At 45.7% G+C, this 27824-nt stretch overlaps 1 protein-coding gene across 9 annotated transcripts; it reads left to right on the top strand.

Moving 5' to 3' along the window:
* Positions 1-1215: 1215 nt before the first annotated feature.
* Pex5 (peroxisomal biogenesis factor 5) lies at positions 1216-27824 on the top strand. Of its 9 annotated transcripts, none has more exons than XM_063286132.1 (16): positions 1360-1417; positions 2787-2949; positions 3417-3452; positions 3849-3981; positions 4152-4283; positions 17854-17959; positions 18377-18467; positions 18855-18965; positions 19191-19286; positions 19649-19768; positions 24385-24528; positions 24719-24789; positions 25180-25392; positions 25700-25865; positions 26178-26335; positions 26473-27824. In XM_063286132.1, exons 2-16 carry the CDS (start codon positions 2803-2805, stop codon positions 26672-26674), a joined length of 1926 nt encoding a protein of 641 aa, XP_063142202.1. In that variant the 5' UTR covers positions 1360-1417; positions 2787-2802; the 3' UTR covers positions 26675-27824. The 9 variants fall into 9 exon arrangements, with proteins under 9 accessions (XP_063142206.1, XP_063142202.1, XP_063142201.1 ...); XM_063286131.1 differs by lacking the exon at positions 1360-1417 and adding an exon at positions 1440-2042; XM_006237384.3 differs by lacking the exon at positions 1360-1417 and adding an exon at positions 2041-2253.

The raw sequence follows: 27824 nt of genomic DNA, 5'->3' as shown, positions 1-27824 counted from the left end.
AATGTAACTTGTGTCTGAAAATGAGAGGATTTCAGCCTGTTCCTCTTGAGTTGGCTAAATATTAAGGAATGTTTCCTTTTATAATTTTTTATTTTATGGACAAGATATGATTGTAAATTTGAACTTAGATGAAGATAGGGTTTTATATTCAGAACCTTAATGAGCTAATTATAAATAAGCAGCAACATTAGTCTTTTCCCTGTATACCTGGCTGGGACTGTGGGCCAGGTTCTGTGAAGAAGTCTTTGGGTTATATCAAAGGTCTTTAGGGTCTACAAGGAAGACTTCTCCAAGTCTGGGAGGCAGGAGTGTATAATGGGTAGGTGTCTGAAATTATGCTCTCACTGATTAAGATGTGTGAGGTATGCAATATATGTATGGTATGTGGTATGTGTGTGTGTGTGTGTGTGTGTGTGTGTGTGTGTGTGTGTGTACCCGAGAATGTATATCTCTCTCAGGGGAAATAATTTTCTCTGCTACTTTGTGGGCCCAGGGGACTAAACTTAGGCCTTTATATAAATGCCTCTCTATTGGCTGAGCCCTGTTGCCAACTGCTTGCATTGATTCTGACTTCCTAGATATTTGATTTTTGTGCAAGTCTTATTTGTAATAGGAGGTTGGTAATATCTTTCTCATGGGAGCATTATGAAGATTATGATTAAAAGCGTGAATGCTCACCAAGTGCTTAAAGCAACACCTGGGGGTTAGCATGCATTTCATAAGCATCGGTTATTATCACAATTACTCTCCCAAGATCGTGGCCCAGTAAATCTCTGCTAATCAGTTACTAACCTCCTAGCACAGTAGGAGGTTATGTGTGTGATGGACTTTGAGTGCTTCTGGGAGATGCTTCCCCGATGTTCAGAAATTCAAACCATCATATGCTTTCCTTAAATACTGATTTCTCCAGAGAGTCTCCTGTTTAAAGTATTTCTCTTCCAAGAAGGCATCCTCTCCTCCTTGGTGTGGTTCAGTTTATTGGTTGCTAGGTTTTTTTTCCTTACAATGGCAGCCTGGAAACAGTGGACAGGTCTGGAATTTGTGGTCAAGGAGAATGGGGGTGTGTGTTAGGGCCTCTGAAAGATATTGACAGTGTACTAAAGACAGAAACATTGCACAATATTCTGCCTTGTTCAACCATTGTAGTTATAAGGGCAATTTCTATCTTCCCAGGGATGAATTTACACAGACTGTGTTCCCCGAGGAGGGCTACCTTTGAAATCTTCAGGGCAGCAAAGAACCAAGCTTTCCCGAGGGCGCCACCTACCTGCTTCTTCTCCCGCTACCCGGGCGGGGACCGTCCTGTCTCTCTAGAACCAGTTTCCTCCTAGCCCACCTACCAGCACTCTGAACCCGTCCCCTTCCTTCCCAGGACGTCAAGAGGTCCGTTGGTCTTGGACCTAGGTGATATATCAAGGTTTGTTTTCCAGTGACCTTGAGGTTTGGCACCGGCGCCAGTTCTCTGGCAGATGGTGAAGCCTGAGGCTTAGGTTTATATTCCCTGATCAAAGGTATTCCTTGCCACGTTTTCCCAACTCGGAGCTGCGGGTAATCAGGCCATCACGACCTTGACCAGTAGGAAAGAGGAGAGAGGAGTGACTCACTTCACTCTCCCCATCCATTACCGGCTTGAGGTCTCAAAATACGTTGGACCCTATTTTAGTCACCAGAATTTGTCATCATCCGGCGCTATTTTCTTCTTTACGCAAAAATGGTAGAGGCAGGCCCCTGTCTCCTTGGAGGCTGTGACGCTGTCTTGAAGGAGCATGTTGGAAGGGGGTCAGGCCTAGGAGGCCGAAGCAGGTCACGATTTGACCTCCGAAATCCCCCGGATTTAGAGGAGGAGGAAACCCAGGAGAGAGAGCTGAACCGTGGAAAACCTTGGTTTTCCTCTAAAACCAGAGAAGCCTCTCCTAGCTCCATTCCTTTGAGTTTTCCACTAAATAAATCCCAGCATTCTAAGGACTACTGGAGGACTCCCCAAACCAACTGCCTAGGACTTCCCCTTTAAGGCTCTCGGCTCCGCCCATCACGCTGCGCAGGTTTGAGGCCCCGCCCCTTCGCCCGTTTCCGTTGAGCTGGGCCGCAGCGCCGCGGTCCAGGCCCCTTTAAGGCCGAGTCCCTCCCCCTTGCTCCCGCCCCCTCCCCTCCCCCAGCCCACCCCAGGTACTCCGGCCGGCCGGACGGTGCGACCAGCGGCGGTGATCTTTGGAGCCTAGGGGGCGCGGGTCCGGGCAAGTCCCCGCCGCTGCGGTAGCCTCGTGGGGCGGGGTCGGGGCTGGGGTGACCGGGCTGGGGGCGCGGGGCGCGGGGCACGGGGCGTGGACAGGCGCGGCGGGGGAGGGGGCTCAGGTGACACGAGCTAAGATTGAGACCCGCAGCGCCAGCCTGACCCGGGGTGCGGGTTCCGGTGTGCGGTCGGAGGCGTTCCCGCTCTCCCTTGTCCGGTTAGAGTCGGTGTCTAGTGTTTACGATGCGTTACCCGTGCTCCCCAGGGGTCCAGGCCCGTTTGTAGAGCTGCTGCTGGCGGGTGGTGTCTGAGATGCGGTCCTGACGGCTGCAGGGGTAGCCCAAGCCCTGAAAGCCATGGCTTGGAGTGGGAAGACAGGAGGACACAGCCTCCTCTTGGACGCCAGACCCAGCTGGATGGGGTCCATCCAGGGGGTGGCCCTGGAGGCCTGGCCCTTGTGGAACCGTCGTGGGCCCACCTGCTCTAGATAGGGGCTGTTGGCTTGCTTTGGGAAAGTCTGGCTCCAGGACCACAGTTCTAATCTTCTGTCCATCAGGGAGCTGGTGGTCACCATGGCAATGCGGGAGCTGGTGGAGAGCGAATGTGGGGGTGCCAACCCGCTGATGAAGCTGGCCACCCACTTCACCCAGGACAAGGCCCTTCGGCAGGAGGGACTGAGGCCTGGCCCCTGGCCTCCAGGAGCCTCAGCGGCGGAAACGGTGAGTGTTCTAGAGCAGGAGAGTCCATTCCTTCAGCCTGGATAGCTGCTTTCTCTGTTGTTAAAGTAATAGTCGCCACTCCGTAACACTGGAGTGAGCATTGTGCATCTTTACACAGACGAGGACTAGTATTTTATAGACAAAGAAGCGGAGGCTTGGGCTGGAGAAATGGCTCAGTGGTTAAGAGCACTGACTGCTCTTCCAGAGGTCCTGAGTTCAATTCCCAGCAACCACATGGTGGCTCACAACCATCTGTAATGGGATCTGATGCCCTCTTCTGGTGTGTCTGAAGACAGCTACAGTGTACTTATAGAAATAAATAAATCTTAAAAAAAAATAAAAGAAGCTGAGTCTTTGTGAAGACTCTTTCTTGACTTACCTCAGGTCACCTAAGCAGTAGAGTTAAAGTTGGGTTGTAGCCTCTGGCCTTCTCACTCTGTGTATTGCCTCTTTCCTTCCTGTCTTAGGTTTCCAAGCCTTTGGGAGTAGGCACTGAAGATGAGGTAAATAGAACAAGGTTACTTCCTGTCTTTTTCTTTTTTTGACTCATGGTGATCTTTTCTTTTCTCTTCCTTTCTTTCTTTCTTCCTTTCTTTCTTTCTTCCTTCCTTCCTTTCTTTCTTTCTTTCTTTCTTTCTTTCTTTCTTTCTTTCTTTCTTTCTTTCTTTCTACCTTTATAAGCAGTCTATGCATACTTAACTCTCTTTACCGAATGAGATTTATTTGCCAGTGTTCCCATCTACTTTTTTGGGGTATTTTTCTGTTTTCCTAATTTACGGATAGAATTTTTTTCTTTATTTATCTGTAGTTTTTGTTTTTCTGTCCGACATCAGTGGGCCCTGCCCCTGGCTGAGGCCCCTCTGATCCTAATAGTTCATCTGACCGTCTCTCTGTAACAGTTGGTGGCAGAATTCCTGCAGGACCAGAATGCAACTCTTGTATCCCGAGCCCCTCAGACCTTCAAGATGGATGACCTCTTGGCGGAGATGCAGGAGATTGAACAGTCAAACTTTCGCCAGGCTCCTCAGAGAGGTGGGTTCAGGACCTGGTGAGAAGGGAAGAGGCCAGAAGAGTTTGATTTTGCTGGTGTCGGGGGAACTGAGGTGCAGAGGAGACAAGGGAAGTGTGGTCCAGGAGTGAGCGTGAAGGAATGATAGAAACCTGCTTTCTTTGTTTCTCACTCTTCTCTTGTTTCTCATAAGCCCCTGGTGTGGCAGACTTGGCTTTGTCTGAGAATTGGGCCCAGGAGTTTCTTGCCGCTGGAGATGCTGTGGATGTAGCTCAGGATTATAACGAGACCGACTGGTCCCAAGAATTCATCGCCGAAGTCACGGGTGAGGCTCCTGGGGAGATCTGTTCTGTGCGGTGTCCTCATTCTTCTTGGGAGGGTTCGACTGCTAATGACTTACAGGTTCTTGGTTCATTTCTGTAGGATGTTAAATGTGACTTCTTAGAGCAATTGCAGGTAATCAAAACATAATAAAGAGAAATGTGGGTTTGGGTGGAGATAAAAAGAGAGAGGAAGCGGGGAGGAGAGAATGAACGAGAGCTTAGAGCTGCCTCTTTATCAGTAACTTAAGTTGAGTAGAGAGGAGCTAGAGGTTGGATGGGTGGCCCAGGAAGAGAGAAATAGTTACCACGGCATCTAGGACTCTGGCATTCAGCCGTCTTGAGTAGAATTGGGATCTGGGGAAATAGATTGTGGAGTCCAGAGCCCTGAAGTCTGGCTAGGCCACCTGAGTGTGTGTGGGCTTCTCATCTGTAGATTGAACCAACTGTGGATAGAAAATGTTTGGAAAATTTTTGTCTGTACTAAAAGTATACACACCTTTTGAGTTTCTAGACAGCATCTCTGTAGTCCAGGCTGTCCTCCAAATCCCCATGTAACTGAGATCTTCCTGCCTTAGCCTCCTGAGCTCTGGGACTACAGGTATGAACCACTGTGCCTGGCCGTGCGTGCGTGCGTGCGTGCGTGCGTGCATCTGTGTGCCTGCATGTGTTTTCATTATTTCCTAATTGATAAAATTACTGTATCTACAACATTTACATTATATTGGGTGTTATAAGTCATCTAGAGATGTCAAAATAATGGGAGGATGTGTGTAAGTTATGTGCAAATATATCATTGCATGTAAGAGACTTCAGTCTTCAGAACTTTGTATGAGTTTTAGGAACTGATTTCCTTTTGTATATTAAGGCGGGACTGAAGACCATCTGTGATGGGAGAAAGGATATCAGCGTCTCTGTGCTCACTGTGTTAAGTGCATTGAATGTGTTGTTTATTTATCTCTGAGAGATCCCAAGTTCTAGCTGTTGTTTTTAGGACCATTTTATAGATAAGAATACTGAGTTTTTGAGGTAAAGTGACTCGCTTAAAGTAAAGCAGCCTTGTGGGTGGCTTAGTTTTTTTTTTTTTTAAGTAGAATATCTCTTATTTAGACATTTTTAAACATGTTAGCAGCAAATCTCATAGCACCCATTCTAGCCTCTGGTTCATACATTCTTTCCACCCCCTCTTCTGAGACGTCCCCTTGGTGGGGGGGGGGTGAGATAGATGTCCCTTTAGTGCCTAGTGCTCAATGGTCACTTGGCCTTGGCACTCTGTGCAGGCATGAGCCTCTGCCTTACCTGATGACCACTGCAGAGAAGCTTCTCTGGCCAGGGTTGAGGGCAGCACTAATCTATGGCTAGGAGCACAGTGTCCAGTGTGACAACATACAATCTAGGTCTCTCCCTAGGTGTTGCTGGGATTTGACTCTGGATCGAGCTGTGACTCCGTCCTGCCAGGCCTCTGCTTTAGGCTCTTTCTTGGCTACAGGCTTAAGAGTCTCAGCTCAATTTGTGTCTTTGAGGTCATCCTCACCTACTGCCTCCCTTTGAGCCTATCTGATTAGGGTAAAAGGGAAGGACCAAGTCAGCCTTCCTCTTCTGATTGTTCACACAGAGAAAGAAGCATTGTTTGCCCTTTGCCACGGTAAGAAATCCAAGTGTGAGAAGAGACACAAGTGACAAAGTTACAAAAATTCTAGATGCATTCTGACTGGCTGAGTTTTGAGATAATGGACTTAGTTGGTTTCTCCTCTCAGCATTTCTTATTCTCCTGAAGGAGGAACTCCTAGATTCCAGCAGCGTAGTATAAGCCGTTCTAGGTGACTTCACACAGATGCCCTTTCCTGAAGTGAGATGGGAGTCATGCTCTTGGGTTTGCTCTTAGTGCTGAGCACTTTCTGCTGGGCTGCGCTTTGCACGAGGTGACACACCTTCTACAAAGCGTCAGGAGGAGACATGATGTCCAAAACTCATGCTTGTGTGTACCCACGAGCTCTTCAAACTAATTCTAAACTCTCAAGTCCTACCAGTGGAGTTGTCTTATGCTCAAATCTGAGCTATCCATCCGCTGGACAGAACCTTTCAGGTTTCCACACAAACCTTAGTGATACATCTTAGTGCAGAGAGACTTCTGTTGGACTGGGTGGGCCTTAGTCATTTTCCATAATTTAAAGCTAATAGATAAAAACCCAAGTCATTTATACAGCTAAACACAATGTGAGGGCCAGATTTTATTATAATTGTTTCCTGCTGATGAAATCTTCTCTAACTTACCAATGAATAAATATAGCTTTAGAAAAACATGTTGGACCTGCCTCACCTGCCGGGCGGTCTTCGGAGAGCGCATTGCTTTTCATCTGTGCCTGCTTCACAGAGGCTAGGATGTGGGTACCTGGTGCTCAGTTGTGTGAAACTGGGCTCTGTAAAATCGTTCTGTTGCAGTAGGCCTTTGGTGGTGAATGAAAGAATGCATTGAGATTTGGGGAAAAAGCTAAAAGAAATAGATTTTCCAGAAATCTTTGTTTTATTTATTTAAAGAGTTTATTTTTATTTTAAGTGTATTGGTCTTTTGCCTGCATGTGTGTCTCTGTATCTCATGTATGCATTACTTGCAGAAGAAAAGGGTGTCAAGGTTGAGACTGTTGTTAGCTGCCAAATGGGGTCTTGGAATTGAACCCAGGACACCTGGAAGAACCCAGTGCCCCTAACCACTGAACCGTCTCTGTAGTCCCAGAATTCATGTTTTAAAAGTGGATTTCTATAGTGTTTGTGTCTGACATGTCAGTGATATAAATTAACTGTTTTTTAGTGGATAAGTAGATTTGAGACAGAATTTTAAGGGTCTTATTAATTAATTGATTGATTAATTAATTAAATTTTGGTGTTTGTAAGATCTCACTGTGGCTCTGTTATACCTCCAACTTTGTGTGCAAGGCTGGTTTGAATTTGTGGATGTTTTTGCTGAATGTTGGGATTACTGGCATGAATCCTAACATCTTTTTTTTTTTTTTTTTTTGAAGTTGGGGAGGTCTTACTATGTAGCCTGGGCTGGCTTTGAATTCATAGTCCTGCCTCTGTATTCCAAGTGCTGGGAGTATAGGCATGCTTTGTAGATTTATTTCATTTTTATTATTTTATTTTATTTATCTTATTTTTTAATTTCCCATGTTTAATATTCTAGAATTATTCAAAAGGAACCTTGAAGCTCATCTTTTATTTAAGTTGTTTTTTTTTTATATGGAAAAAATTTATAGTCTTACTGGTAAGTGTGAAAAAATAAATAAAAAGAAAACCTACAGGAGAGTTCTGTGCTGTTGTCTCCCAGGTTCTCCCCCCTAGTGATGAGGAGATTCACTTTAGCGCAGTCTACAGAGCTGGTGTGAGAACAGTTTTATGCACTTTATCTGATATGTAGAAAGCATCATCGCAAGAACTACTCCATCACCCTACAAGCCCATCCCCACTTTTTGGTCTGTCATCCTTCTGATAGAGTCATCTGTCATGATTTCTGCCTAGTCTGCATCGTGTGTTTACTCAGATCTGGAAATGAAATCAGCCCTCGGGTGGCCTGAGTTTAGACAGACTCAGTTGACAGGAGAGAGAATGTGTGTGTGTGTGTGTGTGTGTGTGTGAGAGAGAGAGAGAGAGAGAGAGAGAGAGAGAGAGAGAGAGAGAATATGCATGTGTCTTAGAGAAAGAGAGAGAGAGACAGAGAGACACACAGAGAGACAGAGACAGACAGGGAGAGGAAGTGAGGATTTTGTAGAGTGGCTTACAGGCTGTGGTCCAGCTACTCCAACATTGGCTGTCTCCCAATAGGAGATCCAAGAATCCAGTGGTTGTTTAGTTCATGAGGCTAGATGTCTCAGCTGTTCTTCAATGTGACAGAATCCTGAAGAAGTAGGCTCTCTAATCCCAGTGAAGGATGGACTTGCCAGGGGGGGGGAGAGAGAGAGAGAGAGAGAGAGAGAGAGAGAGAGAGAGAGAGAGAGAGCGCAAACAGGCTTCTCCCATGTTTGGAACAGACTGGCAGCTAGTCATAATACATAGGCCACCAGCAGATGATGTGGTCCAGATTAAAGGTGGATCTTCCCACCTTAAAAGATCCAGATTAAAAGTGGGTCTTCCCACTTCATATGATTTAATTAAGAAAAAAGCCTCTTAGGTGTAGGTAGCTGCTTGGGTTTTAGTTAATTTCAAATACAGTCAGGTTGACAAGCAGGAATTGCATCAGTGTGTGAAGTTCATAGGCAGCTATGAAATACAAACTTGTGTTACCAGGAAAGTTGTAGGAAGCAGCACCGGTAGGTGGGTGGTGCTGGCACCTTCACAACTAGAGGAGGAAGAGGTGCGGATGATTGCAGGGAGTACCAGTCTCCCTGGCAGGTCTGCCCTCTGTTCTGTAGATAGGATGGCAGTGGTTCCTTTTTGTTGCTATGTCTTATTTTTGCAGAAACCCTATGAGCTGTCTGCTATGGTCTGTTTTGCAGATAAAGCAGTGGAAAATCACAGGTTAAAGTAATTACTCTGAGATCCACAGTGAATGGTGTGTGAGTTGGGGTTTGAATGTGGGTGGCGCTGGGCTCACACTTGAACCTTCATCCGTCCCACAGAACTCTCACTGCTTAGGGTGGGGAGTTCTGAGTGTTCGACAGTTGAGCTTGTAGTAGCTGCTCACACGCCACGGACACAGTGTGAAGTGGTGTGATGTAAACTTCGGCTCTGTTTGTTGTACGTGACCTAAGACAGTGGCCTAAGACAGTGGCTTGATCGCCTCTGGCCTTTATTGCTTCAGTTTCAGGTGTGTCTAGATGGAGCTGGTTTTCTGGAAGGATTTCTCAAAAAATTTGTGAAGCCAGAGGTTCACCAGGTTCTTTTATCAATTCCCTTGTTGAGCAGATTCCCAGTGTCAGAAAATGTAGGGTGGTGAGAGCCGGAGACAAACCGTGTTAGGTTGTTGTTGCTATTACTGTTTTGAGGTACCGGGGGTCGAATTCATGTCCTTGTCATTGTGAAGCAGAGATTTAACACTGGTGCACGTTCCTAGCCCTGAATGATAGCAGTTTAAGGATGACGCTTCTCATCTGTGTGTCTTTCCTCCCAGTGTGTGGCATGTATTTGGTAATGGTGTATATAAGGTGTGTGTGTGTGTGTGTGTGTGTGTGTGTGTGTGTGTGTGTGTGTGGTAATGGTGTGTCTGTGGTAATGGTGTGTGTGTGGTAATGGTGTATATGTGGTAAAGTGAAGCAACTTTGTTATTTTTTTTCTTTTTTTTTTTCTTTTTTTGGTGTTGATGAGGACATTGTTTGTGTCTTTGTGGTCTCAGGCTCATCATGCCAGAATTATAGTGAGGGGGAAGTAGAGGGGAAGTAGAAATGACTGGCTGGTTATTCTTCAACAGATCTGGACTAAGGAGCCAGGAGATGTTACCGAAATCAATTTTGATATTAAGCATTTGTTTTTCAGCCTTCACATGTGAGCCACAGTCTGCTTAGGGTAAGGGGAGATCAGTGTTGCCTACAGGACCTGAGGGCAGAGCTTGTAGCTGAGTGTCCCTGAAATGAAAGCACAGGGTTTGCAAACCCAAACAGTTGCCAACTTTACTTTTTCTATTATACTAACTATACATTACTTATTCATAATTAGGTGTGCGTGTTCTGAGACCCTTGTTTCTTGTTTCTTGTTTTTTTTTTTTTTCTTTTCAGATTTTGACATTTTCTCAGATTTTGAGATTACTTTGTTGAAATTACTCAGGTCAAGTGTTGGGAACAGCAGAGTGTATGTTAATAGTAAGAGGAGAGCAATGTCTTCTCAGTGTTAGGGATGTGACAGTTGGACCTTCCAGCTGGGGATTGGATGACTGTGTTAACATCTGGGATGTAAAGATGGGGACACAGTAGGAGAGACCTGGGCTGTGCCTTCTGCTATCTTGGCAACACTAATATGCTCACTGCTTGGAGGACAAAGTCTCAGAGGTTGAGAAACAGTTCAGTGCCCTTGTCTGGAGTTTGATCCTGTGCCCTTTATCACTGCAGTTCTGAAGATATGTTTAGAATTTGACTGAAAAACATGACCCTGAAAATGAATCAAAGCGATGAAACAGTCAGGAGCTGTGGCTCCAGCTTAGTAGCTCAGCACTTGGGACGCTATGCAAGAAGAGCCTGAGTTCAAGGCCAGCTTGGGCTGTGTACTGAGGCCCTGTCTTAAGAAATCCCAAACGCTGATGACACAGTGTTGAAAGCCAGCTTAGTGCTTACCTCTGCGTGTCAGGCCTGAGGGCACCTGGGAGGACGCATCCCTGACTTTGCCCGGGTGGGGATGTGAGCCCTGTGCCCAGGTTTGGCCATACTTACACTTTATGCATGGTTCTTGTGAGGAAGCCCCAGTGCTCCCTGCTTCTTACTGAGATTGTACACTTAAAAAGAGAGAAAGGAAGGAAGAAAGGAAGGAAGAAGAAAAGAAAGAAAAAGGGATCTAGAAGAATGAAGGATGGGAAAGGGGAAAGGAAGAGAGAGGAGGGAGAGTAGGCAAACCAAGGGTTGTGTGGCCAGGTGTGGTGACTCATGCCTTTTATCCCAGCTAGAGGCAGGAGGATTTCTGAATTTGAGGCTAGCCTGGTCTATATAGTGAGTTCCAGAACAGCCAGGACTATATAGTGAGACATCTCAACACCCCTGTCTCCTGCCAAAAAAGGAAGAGGGAATTAATATGGTCAAAACTCATATGGATATGTGGAAATAACGTGTTAAAGCCCCTTTTTTCTCATATTTTTTCTTTTATTGGATATTATTTTATTTACATTTCAAATGTTATTCCCTTTCCCGGTTTCCCAGACATGAGTTCCCTATCCCATCCTCCTCCCCTTCTTCTATAAGGGTGTTCCCCTGTCCAACCACCCCCTTCCTCACTCCAGCCCCCTGCCCTGCCATTCCCCTACAATGGCCAGTCCAGCCTTGGCAAGACCAAGGGCTTCTCCTTCCATTGGTGCCCAACAAGGCCATCCTCTGCTACCTATGCAGTTGGACTCCTGGGTCAGTCCATGTATAGTTTTTGGGTAGTGGTTTAGTCCCTGGAACCTCTGATTGGTTGGCATTGTTGTTCTTATGGGGTTGCAAGCTCCTTCAGCTCTTTCAATCCTTCCTCTAATTCCTCCAACGGGGATCCTGTTCTCAGTTCAATGTTTGTTGCTAGCATTGACCTCTGTATTTGACATGCTCTGGTGATGCCTCTCAGGAGACAGCTATATCCAGCTCCTGTCAGCATGCACTACTTAGTTTCATCAATCTTATCTAGTTTTGGTGGCTGTATTTATATGGGTTGTATACTCATGTGGGGCAGGCTCTGAATGGCCGATCCTTTATTCTCTGCTCCAAACTTTGCCTCCATATCCCCTCCTATGAATATTTTTGTTCCCCCTTTTAAGAAGGAGTGAAGCATCAACAATTTGGTCATCCTCCTTCTTGAGTTTCATGTGGTCTGTGGATTGTATCTTTAGTAATTCAAGCTTTTGGGCTAATATCCACTTATCAGTGAATGCATACCATGTGTGTTTTTCTGTGATTGGGTTACCTCACTCAGGATGATATTTTCCAGTTCCAACCATTTGCCTATGAATTTCATAAAGTCATTGTTTTTGATAGCTGAGTAATATTCCATTGTGTAGATGTACCACATTTTCTGTATCCATTCCTCTGTTGAAGGGCATCTGGGTTCTTTCCAGCTTCTGGCTATTGTAAATAAGGCTGCTATGAACATAGTGGAGCACATGTCTTTGTATATGTTGGAGCATCTTTTGGGTATATACCCAGGATATAGCTGGGTCCTCAGGTAGTGCAATGTCCAATTTTCTGAGGAACCTCCAGACTGATTTCCAGAATGGTTGTACCAGTTTGCAATCCCACCAACAATGAAGGAGTGTTCCTCTTTCTCCACATCCTTGCCAGCATCTGTTGTCACCTGAGTTTTTTGATCTTAGCCATTCTGACTGGTGTGAGGTGGAATCACAGGGTTGTTTTGATTTGCATTTTCCTGATGTCTAAGGATGTTGAACATTTCTTTAGGTACTTCTCAGCCATTTGATACTCCTTAGCTGAGAATTCTTTGTTTAGCTCTGTACCCCATTTTAATAGGGTTATTTGACTCTCTGGAGTTTAACTTCTTGAGTTCTTTGTATATTTTGGATATTAGCCCTCTATCAGATGTAGGATTGGTAAGGATCTTTTCCCAATCTGTTGGTTGCCATTTTGTCCTAATGACAGTGTCTTTTGCCTTACAGAAGCTTCGCAGTTTTATGAGCTCCCATTTGTTGATTCTTGATCTTAGAGCATAAACCATTGGTGTTTTGTTCAGGAAATTTTCTCCAGTGCTCATATGTTCGAGACTCTTCCCCATTTTTTTCTTCCCCATTAGTTTGAGTGTATCTGGTTTAATGGGGAGGTCCTTGATCCACTTGGACTTAAACTTTGTACAGGGTGATAACCATGGATTGACTGCATTCTTCTACATGCTGACCTCCAGTTGAACCAGTACCATTTGTTGAAAATGCTTTTTTTCCCCACTGGATGGTTTTAGCTCCTTTTTCAAAGATCAAGTGACCATAGGTGTGTGGGTTCACATCTGAGTCTTGAAGTCTATTCCATTGATCTACCTGCCTGTCTCTGTACCAATACCATGCAGTTTTTATCACTATTGCTCTCTTATACTGCTTGAGGTCCAGCTACTCCAACATTGGCTGTTTCCCAATAGGAGATCCAAGAATCCAGTGGTTGGATTCCCCCAGAAGTTCTTTTATTGTTGAGTATATTTTTCACTATCCTGGGTTTTTTGTTATTCCAAATAAATTTGCAAATTGCTCGTTTTAACGCTATGAAGAATTGAGTTGGAATTTATATGGGGATTGCATTGAATCTGTAGATTGCTTTAGGCAAAATGCCCAATTCTACTATATTAATTCCGCCAATCCATGAACATAGGGGGTTTTTCCGTCTTCTGAGATCTTCTTCAGTTTCTTTCTTCAGAGACTTGAAGTTCTTGTCATACAGATCTTTCACTTGCTTGGTTAAAGTCACACCAAGATATTTTATATTATTTGGGACTATTGTGAAGGGGGTCATTTCCCTAATTTCTTTCTCAGCCTGTTTATCCTTTGAGTAGAGGAAGGCTACTGATTTGTTTGAGTTAATTTTATACCCAGACACTTTACTGAAGTTGTTTATCAGGTTTAGTAGCTCTCTGGTGAAATTTTAGGAGTTGCTTAAGTATACTATAATATCATCTGCAAATAGTGATATTTTGACTTCCTCCTTTCCAATTTGTATCCCTTTGACTTCCTTTCATTGTCTGATTCCTCTGGCTAGGACTTTGAGTCCTATATTGAATAATTAGGGAGAGAGTGGACAGCCTTGTCTAGTCCCTGATTTTATTGGTATTGCTTCAAGTTTTTCCCTATTTAGCTTGATGTTGGCTACTGGTTTGCTGTATATTGCTGTTGGTATGTTTAGGTATGGGCCCTTGAATTCCTGATGTTTCCAAGACTTTTAACATGAAGGGGTGTTGAATTTTGTCAAATGCTTTCTCAGCATCTAATGAAATGGTCATGGGTTTTTTTTTCTTTGAGTTTGTTTACATAGTGGGTTACATTGATGAATTTCCGTATATTGAACCATCCCTGCATCCCTGGGACGAAGCCTACTTGATCATGATGGACGATTGTTTTGATGTGTTCTTGTATTTGGTTTGGGAGAATCTTCTGGAGTATTTTTGTGTTGATATTCATAAGGGAAATTGGTCTGAAGTTCTCTTTCTTTGTTGGGTCTTTGTGTGGTTTAGGTATAAGAGTAATTGTGGCTTCATAGAAGGAATTTGGTAGTGCTCCATCTGTTTCAATTTTGTGGAATAGTTTGGATAATATTGGTATGAGGTCTTCTATGAAGGTCTAATAGAATTCTGCACTAAACCCGTCTGGACCTGGGCTCTTTTTGGTTGGGAGACCTTTAATGACTGCTTCTATTTCTTTAGGAGTTATGGGACTGTTTAGATGGTTTGTTTGTTCCTGATTTAACTTTGGTACCTGGTGTCTGTCTAGAAAATTGTCCATTTCTTCCACATTTTCTGGTTTTGTTGAATATATGCTTTTATAGTAGGATCTGATGACTTTTTGAATTTCCTCAGATTCTATCGTTATGTCTCCCTTTTCATTTTGGATTTTGTTAATTTGGACACACTCTCTGTGACCTCTGGTTAGTCTGGCTAAGGGTTTAACTATCTTGTTGTTTTTTTATTCAAAGAACCAGCTCCTGGTTTTGTTGATTCTTTGTATAGTCCTTTTTGTTTCTACTTGGTTGATTTCAGCTCTGAGTTTGATTATTTCCTGCCTTCTACTCCTCTTGGGTTCAGTTATTTCTTTTTATTCTAGAGCTTTTAGGTGTGCTGTCAAGTTGCTGATGTTTGCTCTCTCCTGTTTCTTTCTGCAGGAACTCAAAGCTATGAGTTTTCTTCTTAGTCCTGCTTTCATTGTGTACCATAAGTTTGGGTATGTTGTGCCTTCATTTTCATTAAATTCTAAAAAGTCTTTGATTTCTTTCTTTCTTTCTTTTTTGACTAAGTCATAATTGAGTGGAGCATTTTTCAACTTCCATTTATATGTGGGGTTCTGTCATTTTTGTTGTTATTGAAGACCAGCCTTAGTCCGTGGTGATCTGATAGGATGCATGGGATTATTTCAGTCTTCTTGTATCAGTTGAGGCCTGTTTTGTGACTGATTATATGACCAATTTTGGAGAAGGTACTATGAGGTGCTGAGAAGGTATATTCTTTTGTTTTAGGATGAAATGTTCTATAAATATCTGTTAAGTCCATTTGCTTAATAATTTCTGTTAGTTTCTTTATGTCTCTGTTTAATTTCTGTTTTCATGATCTGTCCATTGATGAGAGTGGGGTGTTGAAATCTCCCACTATTATTGTGTGAGGTGCAATGTATGCTTTGAGCTTTAGAAAGGTTTCTTTTATGTATGTAGGTGCCCTTGTATTTGGAGCATAGATATTTAGGATTGAGAGTTCATCTTGGTGGACTTTTCCTTTGATGAATATGAAGTGTCCTTCCTTATATTTTTTGATAACTTTTACTTGAAAGTCCATTTTATTCGATATTAGAATGGCTACTCCAGCTTGTTTCTTCGGGCCATTTGCTTGGAAAGTTGTTTTCCAGCCATTTACACTGAGGTAGTGTCTATCTTTGTCTCTGAGGTATGTTTCCTGCATGCAGCAAAATGCTCTTTATGTAGCCAGTCTGTTAGTCTATGTCTTTTTATTGGGGAATTGAGTCCATTGATGTTGAGAGATATTAAGGAATAGTGATTGTTGCTTCCTGTTATTTTTGTTGTTAGAGCTGGAATTATGTTTGTGTGTCTCTCTTCTTTTGGTTTTTGCAAGGAGATTACTTTCTTGCTTTTTCTAGGGTATAATTTCCCTCCTTGTGTTGGAGTTTTCCATCTATTGTCCTTTGTAGGAGAAAGATATTGGTTTTGTCATGAATATCTTGGTTTCTCCATCTGTGTTAATTGAGAGTTTTGCTGGATACAGTAACCTGGGCTGGCATTTGTGTTCTCTTAGGGTCTGTATGACATCTGTCCAGGATCTTCTGGCTTTCATAGTCTCTGGTGAGAAGTCTGGTGTGATTCTGATAGGTCTGCCTTTATATGTTATTTGACCTTTTCCCCTTACTGCTTTTAATATTCTTTTTTTTTTTTTTTTTTTGTGCATTTGGTGTTTTGAGTGTTTGAAGACGGGAGGAATTTCTTTTCTGGTCCAGTCTATTCAGAATTCTGTAGGCTTCTTGTATGTTTATGGGCATCTCTTTCTTTAGGTTAGGTAAGCTTTCTTCTATGGTTTTGTTGAAGATATTTACTGGCCCTTTAAGTTGGGAGTCTTCACTCTCTTCTATACCTGTTATCCTTAGGTTTGATCTTCTCATTGTGTCCTGGATTTCTGGAATTTCCTGTCCTAGGAGCTTTTTGCGTTTTACGTTATCTTTGATGATTATGTCGATGTTTTCTATGGTATCTTCTGCCCCTGAGATTCTCTCTTCTCTCTCCTGTATTCTGTTGGTGATGCTTACATCTGTGACTCCTGATCTCTTCCCTAGGTTTTCTATCTCCAGGGTTGTCTCCCTTTGTGCTTTCTTTATTGTTTCTATTTCCATTTTTAAACCCTGGATGGTTTTGTTCAATTCTTTCACCTGTTTGGTTGTGTTTTCCTGTAATTCTTTAAGGGATTTTTGTGTTTGCTCCTTAAGGGCTTCTACTTGTTTACTTCTGTTGTCCTGTATTTCTTTAAGGGAGTTATTTATTTCCTTCTTAAAGTCCTCCACCATCATCATAAAATGTGATTTTTAAATCCGAATCTTGCTTTTCCAGTGTGTTTTGTTATCCAGTGTTTGCCTTGGTGCGAGAACTGGGTTCTCATGATGCTAAGTCACCTCGGTTTCTGTTGCTTAGCTTCCTGTGCTTACCTCTTGCCATGGTTGTCTCTGGTGTTATCTTGTCTTGCTGTCTCTGACCGTGGCTTGACATTCCTGTAGGCATGTGTGTCAGACTCCTGTAGACCTGTTTTCTTTCAGTTGGATCTGGGAACAGAGAGTTGCTCCTGGGTTTGTATGACCTGAAACCTCCAGGCGGGTTGCTTGGCACAGAAGAGTTGGTCTTACCTCTGCTCTCAGGTATATGGGTGCTCCTGGTGACTGGCTTTCAGCTCTCAGGGCAGGTAGAAACCTGAAGGGTCCTGCCCCTGACTGCTTCTAGGTACATGTGCACAGAGGGCACAGATGGCACTAGGCAATTTCCTCTTGAGTCAGGAATGAGATCCGAAAGTAGTTATCTCCTCTGAGTTCTCAGGATTGTCTGCCTTCTGAGGGTCCAGCTCTCTCCTCCACAGGATTTGGGTGCAGGGAGCTGTTTTACTGGTTCAGTTCAATTCAGTTCCAGGTACCGGCAGAAACCAGCCGAAGCCTCTTTGTACAACAAATATTAAAAAGAAAACTTGTTTTATGTGTATTTTCCCCCCTATGTGTGTCTGTGCACTACGTATGTGCTTGGTGCCTTCAGGGTCTGAAGAGGATATTGAGTCTCCTGGAACTAAAATTACAGTCACTTGTGCACTACAATGTGGGTGCTGGGAATTGAACCCCGGTCCTCTGGAAGAACAGCCAGTGCTAATAACTACTAAGCTGTCTCCTGACTCTACTCCCTTTTAGAGATAGGCTCTTTTTTATAGCCTTCAACTTTCAAGCCTTCTGTTTCAGCCTTGGGAGTGCTAACTGAGTTCTTTCCTGAGCCTCCTTGGTAGGTCTCCGGTCTTCAGCTCTCCATAAACTTTGTCCCAGCTCTTTGGGAGCAGCTCAGTCACTGAAGAGGATATTGGGGATTCATTAGAATTCTCTTTCAAGGAGGCACTCTCAGGGACTCTATAGGGTTCTTTTTGCTTTGGTTTGGTTAAGTGGGTCAGTGGGTCAGTGGGTCTTTATTACTTTCTCTAATCTTACACTGAAACCTTGGTGAGTTCCACAATTGCTCTTTGCAGACCCTCTGTCTGTGTCCCCAGCCCGATGGGCTGAGGAGTATCTGGAACAGTCTGAGGAGAAGCTGTGGTTGGGAGATCCAGAAGGAACCTCTACCACTGACCGATGGTGAGTCCAGTGCTATGGGAAGAGTTCAGTTTTGGACACTTGCCCACCTCCTCCATCCACACCCTCACTAGCTTGCAGATAGTCTTTGTTCTACTCCATTTATTAACATTTCCTCTTCTGTTATTGGTTTCACCTCTGAGTAATGATCTTAACCATCCCCCCTGAGGGAACCCTGTCTCCTTGAGATAATTTCCTTCTCCCACCCTGCAGAGCTATGCTTGGGGAAGGAAAAGTAACAAGACTGTCCCACTGTCACAAAGATACCCTTCTTTAATGTAACTTGGAGCTTGTAGGGCCTCACAGTAGTGGGGCAGCATTATTGCCCCACCCCTGTAAGAATTACGTTTGCCGTGGGACAGGATTGGGGAAGAGCATGGGCAGTGGGGTGGGTGACTTGGTCTTTCTTCCTTGCCACAGGTACGATGAATACCATCCTGAGGAGGATCTGCAGCACACAGCCAGTGACTTTGTGTCCAAGGTGGACGACCCCAAATTGGCTAACTCTGAGGTGAGTCACCGCCTGCTGTGCTCAGCAGAATGGGGATTGAAGGTGGAAGCTCTCTTTCCCTTACAATGCTGTGCTGTAAAGAGTGGGCTGTGATTCTAGAACTGCCTCTCTCTGCAGAATGGAGAATGGATCCGGCTGCATCTTCCTACTGTTTCCCCTATTTCTTTATCTGTTAACCCTTTATCTTTTCTGTGCCTTCTCAACTCTGTAGAGGCAGAAATCCTCTTGTGTTTGATTCTGCATTTTTTTTCAGGGCCTTTAGCATTATCTTGATGCAGTTAGAGATGTTCATAGGGAGGGGAGAGTGCAGGGTCTCCTTGGGCATAGTTGAGAGTGCACACCTGGAAGTCCTGTCCCAAGGTGCCTATGTGTGTCTCTGTGCCCCAGTTCCTGAAATTCGTGCGGCAGATTGGCGAGGGGCAGGTGTCCCTGGAGTCCGCTGCAGGGTCGGGCCGAGCTCAGGCAGAACAGTGGGCAGCAGAGTTTATACAGCAGCAGGTAGGATACTGCCATTCCCCAGCCTGCTCCAGAGTGCCGCCAGAGGCTGGGTTAGTGCAGTGGGAAGGGATTTCACTGACAGTTTGCTTGTAGCGCCTAGGCCCTGAGAGGGTGGGAAAGAGTCTGAGAGCACCTAGGCTGGTGGTGGTTAACAACGGGTTTCAGTCAGTCTGTGTTAATGGGAAGGAAGGTGGTGGAGGGGGCACTGATCATGGTTTGTCACAGGGCACATCGGAGGCCTGGGTTGATCAGTTCACAAGACCAGGAAACAAACTGGCTGCTCTTCAGGTGGAATTTGAACGAGCCAAGTCAGCTATAGAGGTGAGAAGAGCTGGCATGGGTGGGGTCCTCTAGGACCATGTCCTGCCACGGGGAGTATGGCTTTATTAGTGTCCACGGTGATGGGCATTGCTGCATAGCGTGCTGGCTCATCTGCTGGAATTGCATAGGTGTGGGGCGAATGCTGTCCTAAAAATGCAAACTCTTGGACACTTTTCCAGATTCCTGCATCAGAATCTGGGGTGGGATCAGGGAATTTGCATTTTGCAAATCTCTGATTGTGAAACACACTGAAGTTTGCAACTCATTGTTCTAGCAATTATATTCCACTAAAGTGAGGGTGGGGCGTCGTGGTGTAGGGTGGTGATGAAGCATTTCCTTTATTCGCCTTCCTTTCTTTACAGTCAGACGTCGATTTCTGGGACAAGTTGCAGGCAGAGTTGGAGGAGATGGCAAAACGGGATGCTGAGGCGCACCCCTGGCTTTCTGACTATGACGACCTCACGTCTGCTTCCTATGACAAGGTAGGAGGCCCTGGAGAGTTGGACATTTCCACACTGAGAGTCTTACTGTTTTTGAGCCTCTTCAAATGAAGAGAAGTCTGGCTGATGCCTGCTGTGCGGTAGCTGAGCGTACTATGTTCTTGAGATTAAAAACTTAGTAAGGATACCTTTGTCAGATCACACAGTGACATTGCACACAGGGGAGGCTTACACACGACACACTAAGATCAATGGGCCGCTCCTCTTTGGAGGTTGCACTGGGGCAGCCTGTCTGTTGCTGGCTTCTGCTGGACAGTGGTAACTGATGGATCATCCTCTGTCCTCACTATGTAATGTATCTCTTTTTGGTTTAGCTCATGAGTCCAAACCCCTCACTTAATCATGGGGGTCAAACCAGTGCTGGTGTCTGCTAAGAAGGACTACCTCACTGAGCTCTACCCCAGCTCTCACATAAGTTCTGATCTCTTTTTGTAGCAATCAGGCTCTTGTCTCAATTCAGTATTTCAAATAACTACATCAAGTAACTTCAATAGGAAAACTTGCCAGTGGTCTTTGGTGGAAGGCGGTTGGAGTTTGCAGACGGTGTGCTTTGACTTAGATGCTGTGACTTTTTTTTTTTTTTTTCTTTTTTTTTTCGGAGCTGGGGACCGAACCCAGGGCCTTGTGCTTCCTAGGCAAGCGCTCTACCACTGAGCTAAATCCCCAACCCCAGATGCTGTGACTTTTTAGTGGTCTCTCTGAGTAAGTCTTCTGAGGACTGTGGGGTTGCTGAGGATGTGGCTGACGACTGATGAATTTCTGAGTTGAAGAATGAGAGGGAAGGAAAAGAATTGCTTGGTTTTTAGGAAGACAGACTAGGAACTGACAGTTCTAACAGTTTTCTTGGTTCAGATGTGGGGGAAGAAGAATCAGATTCTGAGAGGCGAAGCTGGGCCGTAGAGGTGGATGTAGACACCAGGAGTGGTGTGGAGACAGGAGAATGAAGTTCAGGGGACTGTAAAGAGGTTAGGGCTTGAGAGCCTCAAGAAAAACCTAGTACAAGAGAAAGTTCAAGTGTTGATTTTTCAGATCTGGGCTTGTCTGAGAATGGTCTTGTGTGGTCCGCTGAGGGGCTGCGAACGTCTTGGAACCTTGCCTTGTATTTTGCTCCAGTATGGTTCCTCTAATAGCACTTTGTTATTCTACATTAGTTGTTCATTTATAATTAGTATTTCCATATATTAAATAAACGGAGATGAAAATACTATTTTCATGTGGGCAGTATTTTGTTAGTGTTTATTAGTCCCATATTTATGACATGCTATGCAGAATAACTTTTTATGTGAGAAGCTTAATTTAGCACATATTATTCTCATATTTATGACATGTTGGGCCACATACACCTTTAAATCAGAAACTTAGAAATGTAAGGAGGAAGCTAGGCGTGATGGTGCACAGCTGTATCCCTAGCACTTGGGAGGCAGGAGGATTGTAGTTGGGTTAGTGGATTGTGTTTCTTCTTTTTTTTTCCTTCTTTTTTTTTGGAGCTGGGGACTGAACCCAGGGCCTTGTGCTTACTAGGCGAGCACTCTACCGCTGAGCTAAATCCCCAACCCCTGTGGATTGTGTTTCAAAACAAAAACTGTAGTTAAGTTATTAGATCCACGAGCCTTATTTAATGTTATCAATACCTTGAAATATTGTGCAGTAGGCTGAGAAGCGCGTGCATTAGTGCTTCTCGGAGATGTTCTGTCTCATTTGTCACTGGCAGTGAAGCTCTCACTGGCCTTAAGCTAACTGGTGCTGAACTGTATGGAATTTAGTGAGTGAATTATCAGGTAAAGTCGTGGGTTTTGTGCTGTTTACGTTTGCATTTGTCTGTGGGGTGCATGTGTGCCTGAGGTTAGAGGTTGACATGGGTATCTTCCTTAATTCCTTTCTACTTTCCTTTCTGGGGGAGAATCTCTCACTGAACCCAGAGCTCACTGGCTCACGCTGTCGTCTAGCTGACCAGCCTGCCCTGGGGTCCCCTTTCCAACTGGATTGCCATGGCTGCCTGGGTTTTAATTTGGGTGTTGGGGATCTAACCTCTGGTCCTCATGCTTGCCTGGCAAGTGCTTTATCCACTGAGCCTTCTCCTCTTCCCTCTTATCCTTTTTTTTTTAATTAAATTTTTTTTTATTGATAACCTTTAGATTTTTCAGAGGCTATATATCCCTGTGGCTTAAAAAGACATTGTAAACCATTATGCAAAGTGTTTCTGTGATGGGAGAGAGTTTGACGTAGTGCTCTTTCTACAGTGTGATCTATAAGATTTCGAAGTAGCTCAGGGCAGTGGAGCTCAAGATGGCTGGCTGGGTTTGAGCTCTGAGGATGTGAAGTGATGCTATGCACTGTGTAGCCAGTGAACAGCTCCTTCAGAGTAGGACTTTGCATCTGTGTGAATACTTTAGCTTTGATGGTAGAGTGCTATTTAATTGCCCTTTGAGCAGCACTCGATGAGACCTTAAAGACCACAGGTAACCGTGTCTAGAGGAGACGGACGGTGACAGTTGTTTGTTGCATTGTCTGCTGACTACATGGGAAGAGCATTCATCGCTGCCAACTGCTGCACACAGCAGTGTGCCTTAAGGAGGAAGCTGCAGCCACCATTAGTGAACACTGTTTGAAGCCTCTTAGTAAGGCTCTCAGTAGCTTTGAGGCATAAATTACACCCGTTAGGAAATTACATTATATGTGTAACCTTTCCTGTTTCCCACAGAGTGGCTCAAAGCATGGATTTATGATGGATAGCAGTTAAGGTTGAGTGTAAAAATGTTTATTCTCTTGAATTCAGATTATCCAGGGCAGGAGTGGTCTGTGAATAAATGAACTTGCCTCTTGTTTAAATGGTTCAGTGGCTGATAATGGTTAGCAGTTTTAAGTGACTGAAAGAAATCAAAAAGAGTAATATAACTTGTAATACCTAAAAATTAAAATCTAAATTTCAGTGTCTATGAGTAAAATATGACAGTGACATAGCCATGCCCATTGCCCTTGTTCTCCTGTGGTGGTATTGAGTAGTTACAGTAGGACCTGCAAGATGTGAAGTATTTATTGTCTGGTCATTCACGGAGAAACCAAGGAATCCCGTATAGAAGCTTCTTTTTCTGCCTTCTGTTTTTTTTTTTTTTAAGAGACAGGGTTTCTCTGTGTAGCTCTGGTTGTCCTGGAACTCACTCTGTAGACCAGGCTAGCTCTAACCTGCCTGGCCTCCTCTGCCTCCCAAGTGCTGGGATCAAAGGCGTGTGCCACCACTGCCTGGCTGCTTGCTGAATTTTATTTTTTTTTTAAGATTTATTTATTAGCTATCTTCAGACACCAGAAGAGGGCATCAGATCTCATTACAGATGGTTGTGAGCCACCATGTGGTTGCTGGGAATTGAACTCAGGACCTCTGGAAGAGCAGTCAGTGCTCTTAACCACTGAGCCATCTCTCCAGCCTGCTTTCTGAATTTTTAATATTTCTTGACTCTACTTGTGGCACACTTCCCTCATCCACCTCCAATCCTCTGTCTCATGCCTTGAACCCCCACTGATGTCGTTAATTACTCTTTGCCTCGACAACTTGTGGTTTTAAAACAATGCTGCTGATTTCCCCTTGTTTCGAAGTAGTAACGAAACGGTCATCTTGTCTTTATTCTGTACAGTTTAATGCTAAGTTCTCCATGTCTGTGCTAGGTTTGAAGCCATGTTCACCAAACTATCTGAGGCCCCTCATGGCTTTTATTCTTTGTTGTGATGCTGTTTACTTCCCCAAAAGGAATCTTTTACTTGTCCAAGGCCATGAGGCTCACCAGTGACTTTGACCTTTGACCTTTGACCTTGCCTTGTCATCTCCCTGCTTCATGTCAAATACCAGTTGGCAAAGCTTTTTATGTGATATTGCAACTTTTTCAGTTGAGAATTCCCCAGCTAGGAGAGAGCAGTGTCTGCCTTCAGATGTTGGGGTTCAAGTTTTACTTAAAAGGAGCCCAATATGGTGGCTCATGTCTGTAATGTCAGCACTAGGGAAGCTGAGGGAAGAGGATAGGTGTGAGTTTGAGGCCAGTCTTGGCTACATAGCAAGATCCTGCCTAAGAGTCAAAAGAAACAAAAGAACTTGGTAATTGGGGCACATTAAGCATTTCTGACATTACCCATTGGTTCACACAGCCCCCGAGGTGGGACAGCCTTGCCTCAAAGTCAGGCCCCTGCCTCACGCCTCACTTCCTCATAAATCATGTTAGAGGACGAGAGCTACACTAGCAGTGAGGATTCTCAGGAGAGCTCCCACTGTGCGCAGCAGGCTGTTGAGAGGCCAGCCCTGTCCAAGGGGGGAAGCTGAGGATACGGCAGTGCAGACCTGTTAGGACTTTCTAAAATGACTTTATAATCCCAGCACAGAGGCTCACAGGCCTCTGTGTACACCCACCCAGCTTCTCAGCTCTAAGATGGCGGCTGAGTTGACACTCCGTTTGCTTTGCCGTGGATGATCTTTGTAATGTGGAGAATTTGCTGTGCCTGTGTGGAAGGACCCTTCACCTTCTGCACCTGTCTTGCTTGCTGTTCTCCCAGCCCTGCTGTCCTGGCTGTCGGATTCTCTCCTCGGATTCCCCACTCACTTTTCTTCCTTCTAGGGCTACCAGTTTGAGGAGGAGAATCCCTTGCGTGACCACCCTCAGCCTTTTGAAGAAGGGCTGCGTCGACTTGAGGAGGGAGACCTGCCCAATGCTGTGCTGCTCTTCGAGGCTGCGGTGCAGCAGGATCCTAAGCACATGGAGGTGAGCGGGGCCTTGCTCTGATGGCGTCTTCCAGTTTTGTGGAGGCCCAGAGAGGCTTGCAGATGGGCTGTGGTGGTCTCCGGGGTGTGGGGGTGTGGGGGTGTGGGGGCGTGGGGGTGTGGGGAGCGGGGAGCGGGGAGCCAGTGGAGGAGCGGGTGCAGCTCGGTGATGGAACTGTTCACTCCTCCAGGCCTGGCAGTACCTGGGCACCACTCAGGCTGAGAACGAGCAAGAGCTCTTGGCCATCAGTGCCCTGCGCAGGTGAGTGCGCTCGTGTGCGGGCTGGGCAGGTAGACGCAGCTCTAACAGAGCCAGGCCTGTGTCCTTCTCCCTGGCCACTAGCGCACAGATGGACCTATGAGGTGGTCCCGAGTCATCACGGCTCAGTAGAGGAGTGAGTGAGGCTTGATTCTGGCCCTGTCCGTCATCAGCTTGGGTTTTATCTGTGGGATCCTGGTTGGTCTTTGGCTGCTGAAACTTTGCCCATCTCAGATTGGAATTAACCAAAGACCAGAGGGCTCTTCCCTCTGTTAGCTGAGAGGGCAGAAGTAAGGTCTCCATGACTGTGCTTTAAAGCTTGGCTGTGCGCCCCTGTGCTGAGGGCTGCTGGTGTCATTTACAGATTCTCAATCTGCTCCTCTGTCCCATCAGGTGTCTGGAGCTAAAGCCAGATAACCGGACAGCACTGATGGCGCTGGCTGTAAGCTTCACCAATGAGTCCCTGCAGCGGCAAGCCTGTGAGACGCTGCGGGACTGGCTGCGCTACTCACCGGCCTACGCTCACCTGGTGGCTCCTGGTGAAGAAGGGGCTAGTGGGGCAGGACTGGGTCCCAGCAAGCGCGTCTTGGGATCTCTGTTGTCTGAGTGAGTGTGGGGCATTCCTGGGCTGAGGCCAGTAATGCGAGTACTAGTGAGAACACGGCCTTGATTTGACAGGAGGTTATGCTGAGGTCCAAGAGTGTAGGAGTTACTCAGGGTCAGCGCGAAGGGGGTCAGCATTCTGCCACGCAGTGCTGTGATGAAACGAAGTGGGCTGTAAACCGGATGTGGGTAAAGGAGATGACTGAAACACCACTGACTCCTGGGAACTTGACTTGAGAGTTTGTTTGGAGTCTGGGAATGCAGATAGAGCCATTTACCTACTTCTGCGCTCTTTTTTCTCCTTACTCAGCTCCCTGTTTCTTGAAGTAAAAGAACTCTTCCTGGCAGCTGTGCGTCTGGACCCTACATCCATTGACCCTGACGTGCAGTGTGGCCTGGGAGTCCTCTTCAACCTGAGTGGGGAGTACGACAAGGCTGTGGACTGTTTCACGGCTGCCCTCAGTGTCCGCCCCAATGTGAGCCTTGGGGAAAGAAGGTTGAAGAGTCATTTGCACATGGGAGATTGCACTCCAGCGTGCATGCCATGAAAGCCTTGGGAAGACTGGGAAAAGACAGGGGTGGGTGCTGGGCAGAGCAGGGGCATGAGGACACAGGGGAGTCTGCATGGGTTACCCCAGTGACCACACTGGGAGCTGCGGGGAGGGCTGGGGGAGGGGTGGGGTTGGGTAGTAACTACATTAACCAAACAGTAGTGAAGTAGGTGGAGGGATGAGCGGAAGTTGGTCCAAGCTTAGCTCATGTTCCCAGACTCCCTGTTCCTGCCCTAGGACTATTTGCTGTGGAACAAGCTTGGGGCCACCCTGGCCAACGGGAACCAGAGTGAAGAAGCAGTGGCTGCTTACCGCAGAGCCCTTGAACTACAGCCTGGGTACATCCGCTCCCGCTACAACCTAGGCATCAGCTGCATCAACCTTGGGGCTCACCGGTGAGTATGGGTTCTGCCGTAAGCAGGTGAGCCTTGCCTTCTTGGCCTTGGTTTCCAGTGTTCCAATCCTCCCTCCCCCATCCCCTCAGCCTCCCCCAGTTGTTCTGCTCACCAGCTCTTCTTCCTCTTCCCTACAGTGAGGCCGTGGAACACTTTCTGGAGGCCCTGAACATGCAGAGGAAGAGCCGGGGCCCTCGGGGTGAGGGGGGCGCCATGTCTGAGAACATCTGGAGTACTCTGCGGTTGGCATTGTCCATGCTAGGCCAGAGTGATGCCTATGGGGCAGCCGATGCTCGGGACCTGCCTGCCCTTCTAACTATGTTTGGCCTGCCCCAGTGACAGTGGGATGGGCTGCCCTGTGAGTGTCTGCTTGGAGGGGTCCGAGCTCAGGGTGTGATTCCCTCTCCTCAAATGGGCCTACCAAGGGGGTGGGCTGATGACCATAAGCGGTACGACCTCTCAGGAGCTGCCTCAGCGTAGGGGTGCATAGCTGTGTCTTAGGTCCTACTTAATTGTAGGGACGAGCTGTCTCTGTCCTTGGTAATTCAAGGGCTGTATATCCAGCTACAGATCCTTTTCTGTTCATCATGCCCTTTCTTGGTGCTGCTTTTTGGGTAGGACCCACTGACATAGGGGAATTGTCATCAGCCGCCATTTCTGATAGGGTCTGCCACATTTGTACGTCTCTCCTTGCCCTACTCTTTCTGGGAATTGGCAATAGTCCAGCTTCCCTGGGCAGTTGTGTGTAAGAGGTTCCCCTGAGCATGTGTGATGCCGACTGGGACAGATGTTAGAGTTGGTCTGCTCACTGAAATGGTGATCCGGCTTACGGTCGAACTTGGGACAATTGCTCACAGTTCCGTCACTCCTGGGAGTGACCTTGGATCCTCTGTGGGTGGACACTGAAGCAGTGATGCTAATGTGGTTACTGTAGTGTCCTCAGGGCCAGGGCTTGTCACGCAGGCGCCATGGCCTGTGAGGGAGGGATGTTCAGTTGTGGAATGAGCCCAGAGTCAGGTGGGACAGTCGTGGTGTGGTCAGTCCTGCAATCCTCTCTTCTTCTTGGGAGCCTTGGAAGTAGGAACTGAACAAACTCTTGTAGCAAACTGGTTCAGAAGTTGCATTCTTGCCAAATTCCCCAGGGTTCAGTGTTACCATAAGCCTTCTTGAAACATTTATAGGGGATATCATTGAAAATCCCCTCCCCCTGTATTCATTACCTCCACAAGGTGAAGATGAAGTGATACTGAGGGAGTGGCTGGAGACGTCTCCACTGTTTTCTGTGTGGGGAGACGCGCAGACTCCCACAAATGACTGCTAAGCCTCTTACCTTGTCTTCAGTAGCTAATGATCAGAATTTTTTTTTAAACTGCCATGGTCCCAAAGTTCCATCCTGAAATTTATTTTTCTTTGTATGCATATGTGTAAATGATTTAAAAATAAAACTGTAAAATATTTGTATGAAGAATAAACTGGACTGATGTGGGTA

This window comes from Rattus norvegicus, chromosome 4 (genome assembly GCF_036323735.1).
Source record: "Rattus norvegicus strain BN/NHsdMcwi chromosome 4, GRCr8, whole genome shotgun sequence".
Classification (NCBI taxonomy): Eukaryota; Metazoa; Chordata; class Mammalia; order Rodentia; family Muridae; genus Rattus; species Rattus norvegicus.
Note: the sequence above shows the minus strand (reverse complement) of the source record. Positions and strands in the feature narration are given on the sequence as shown.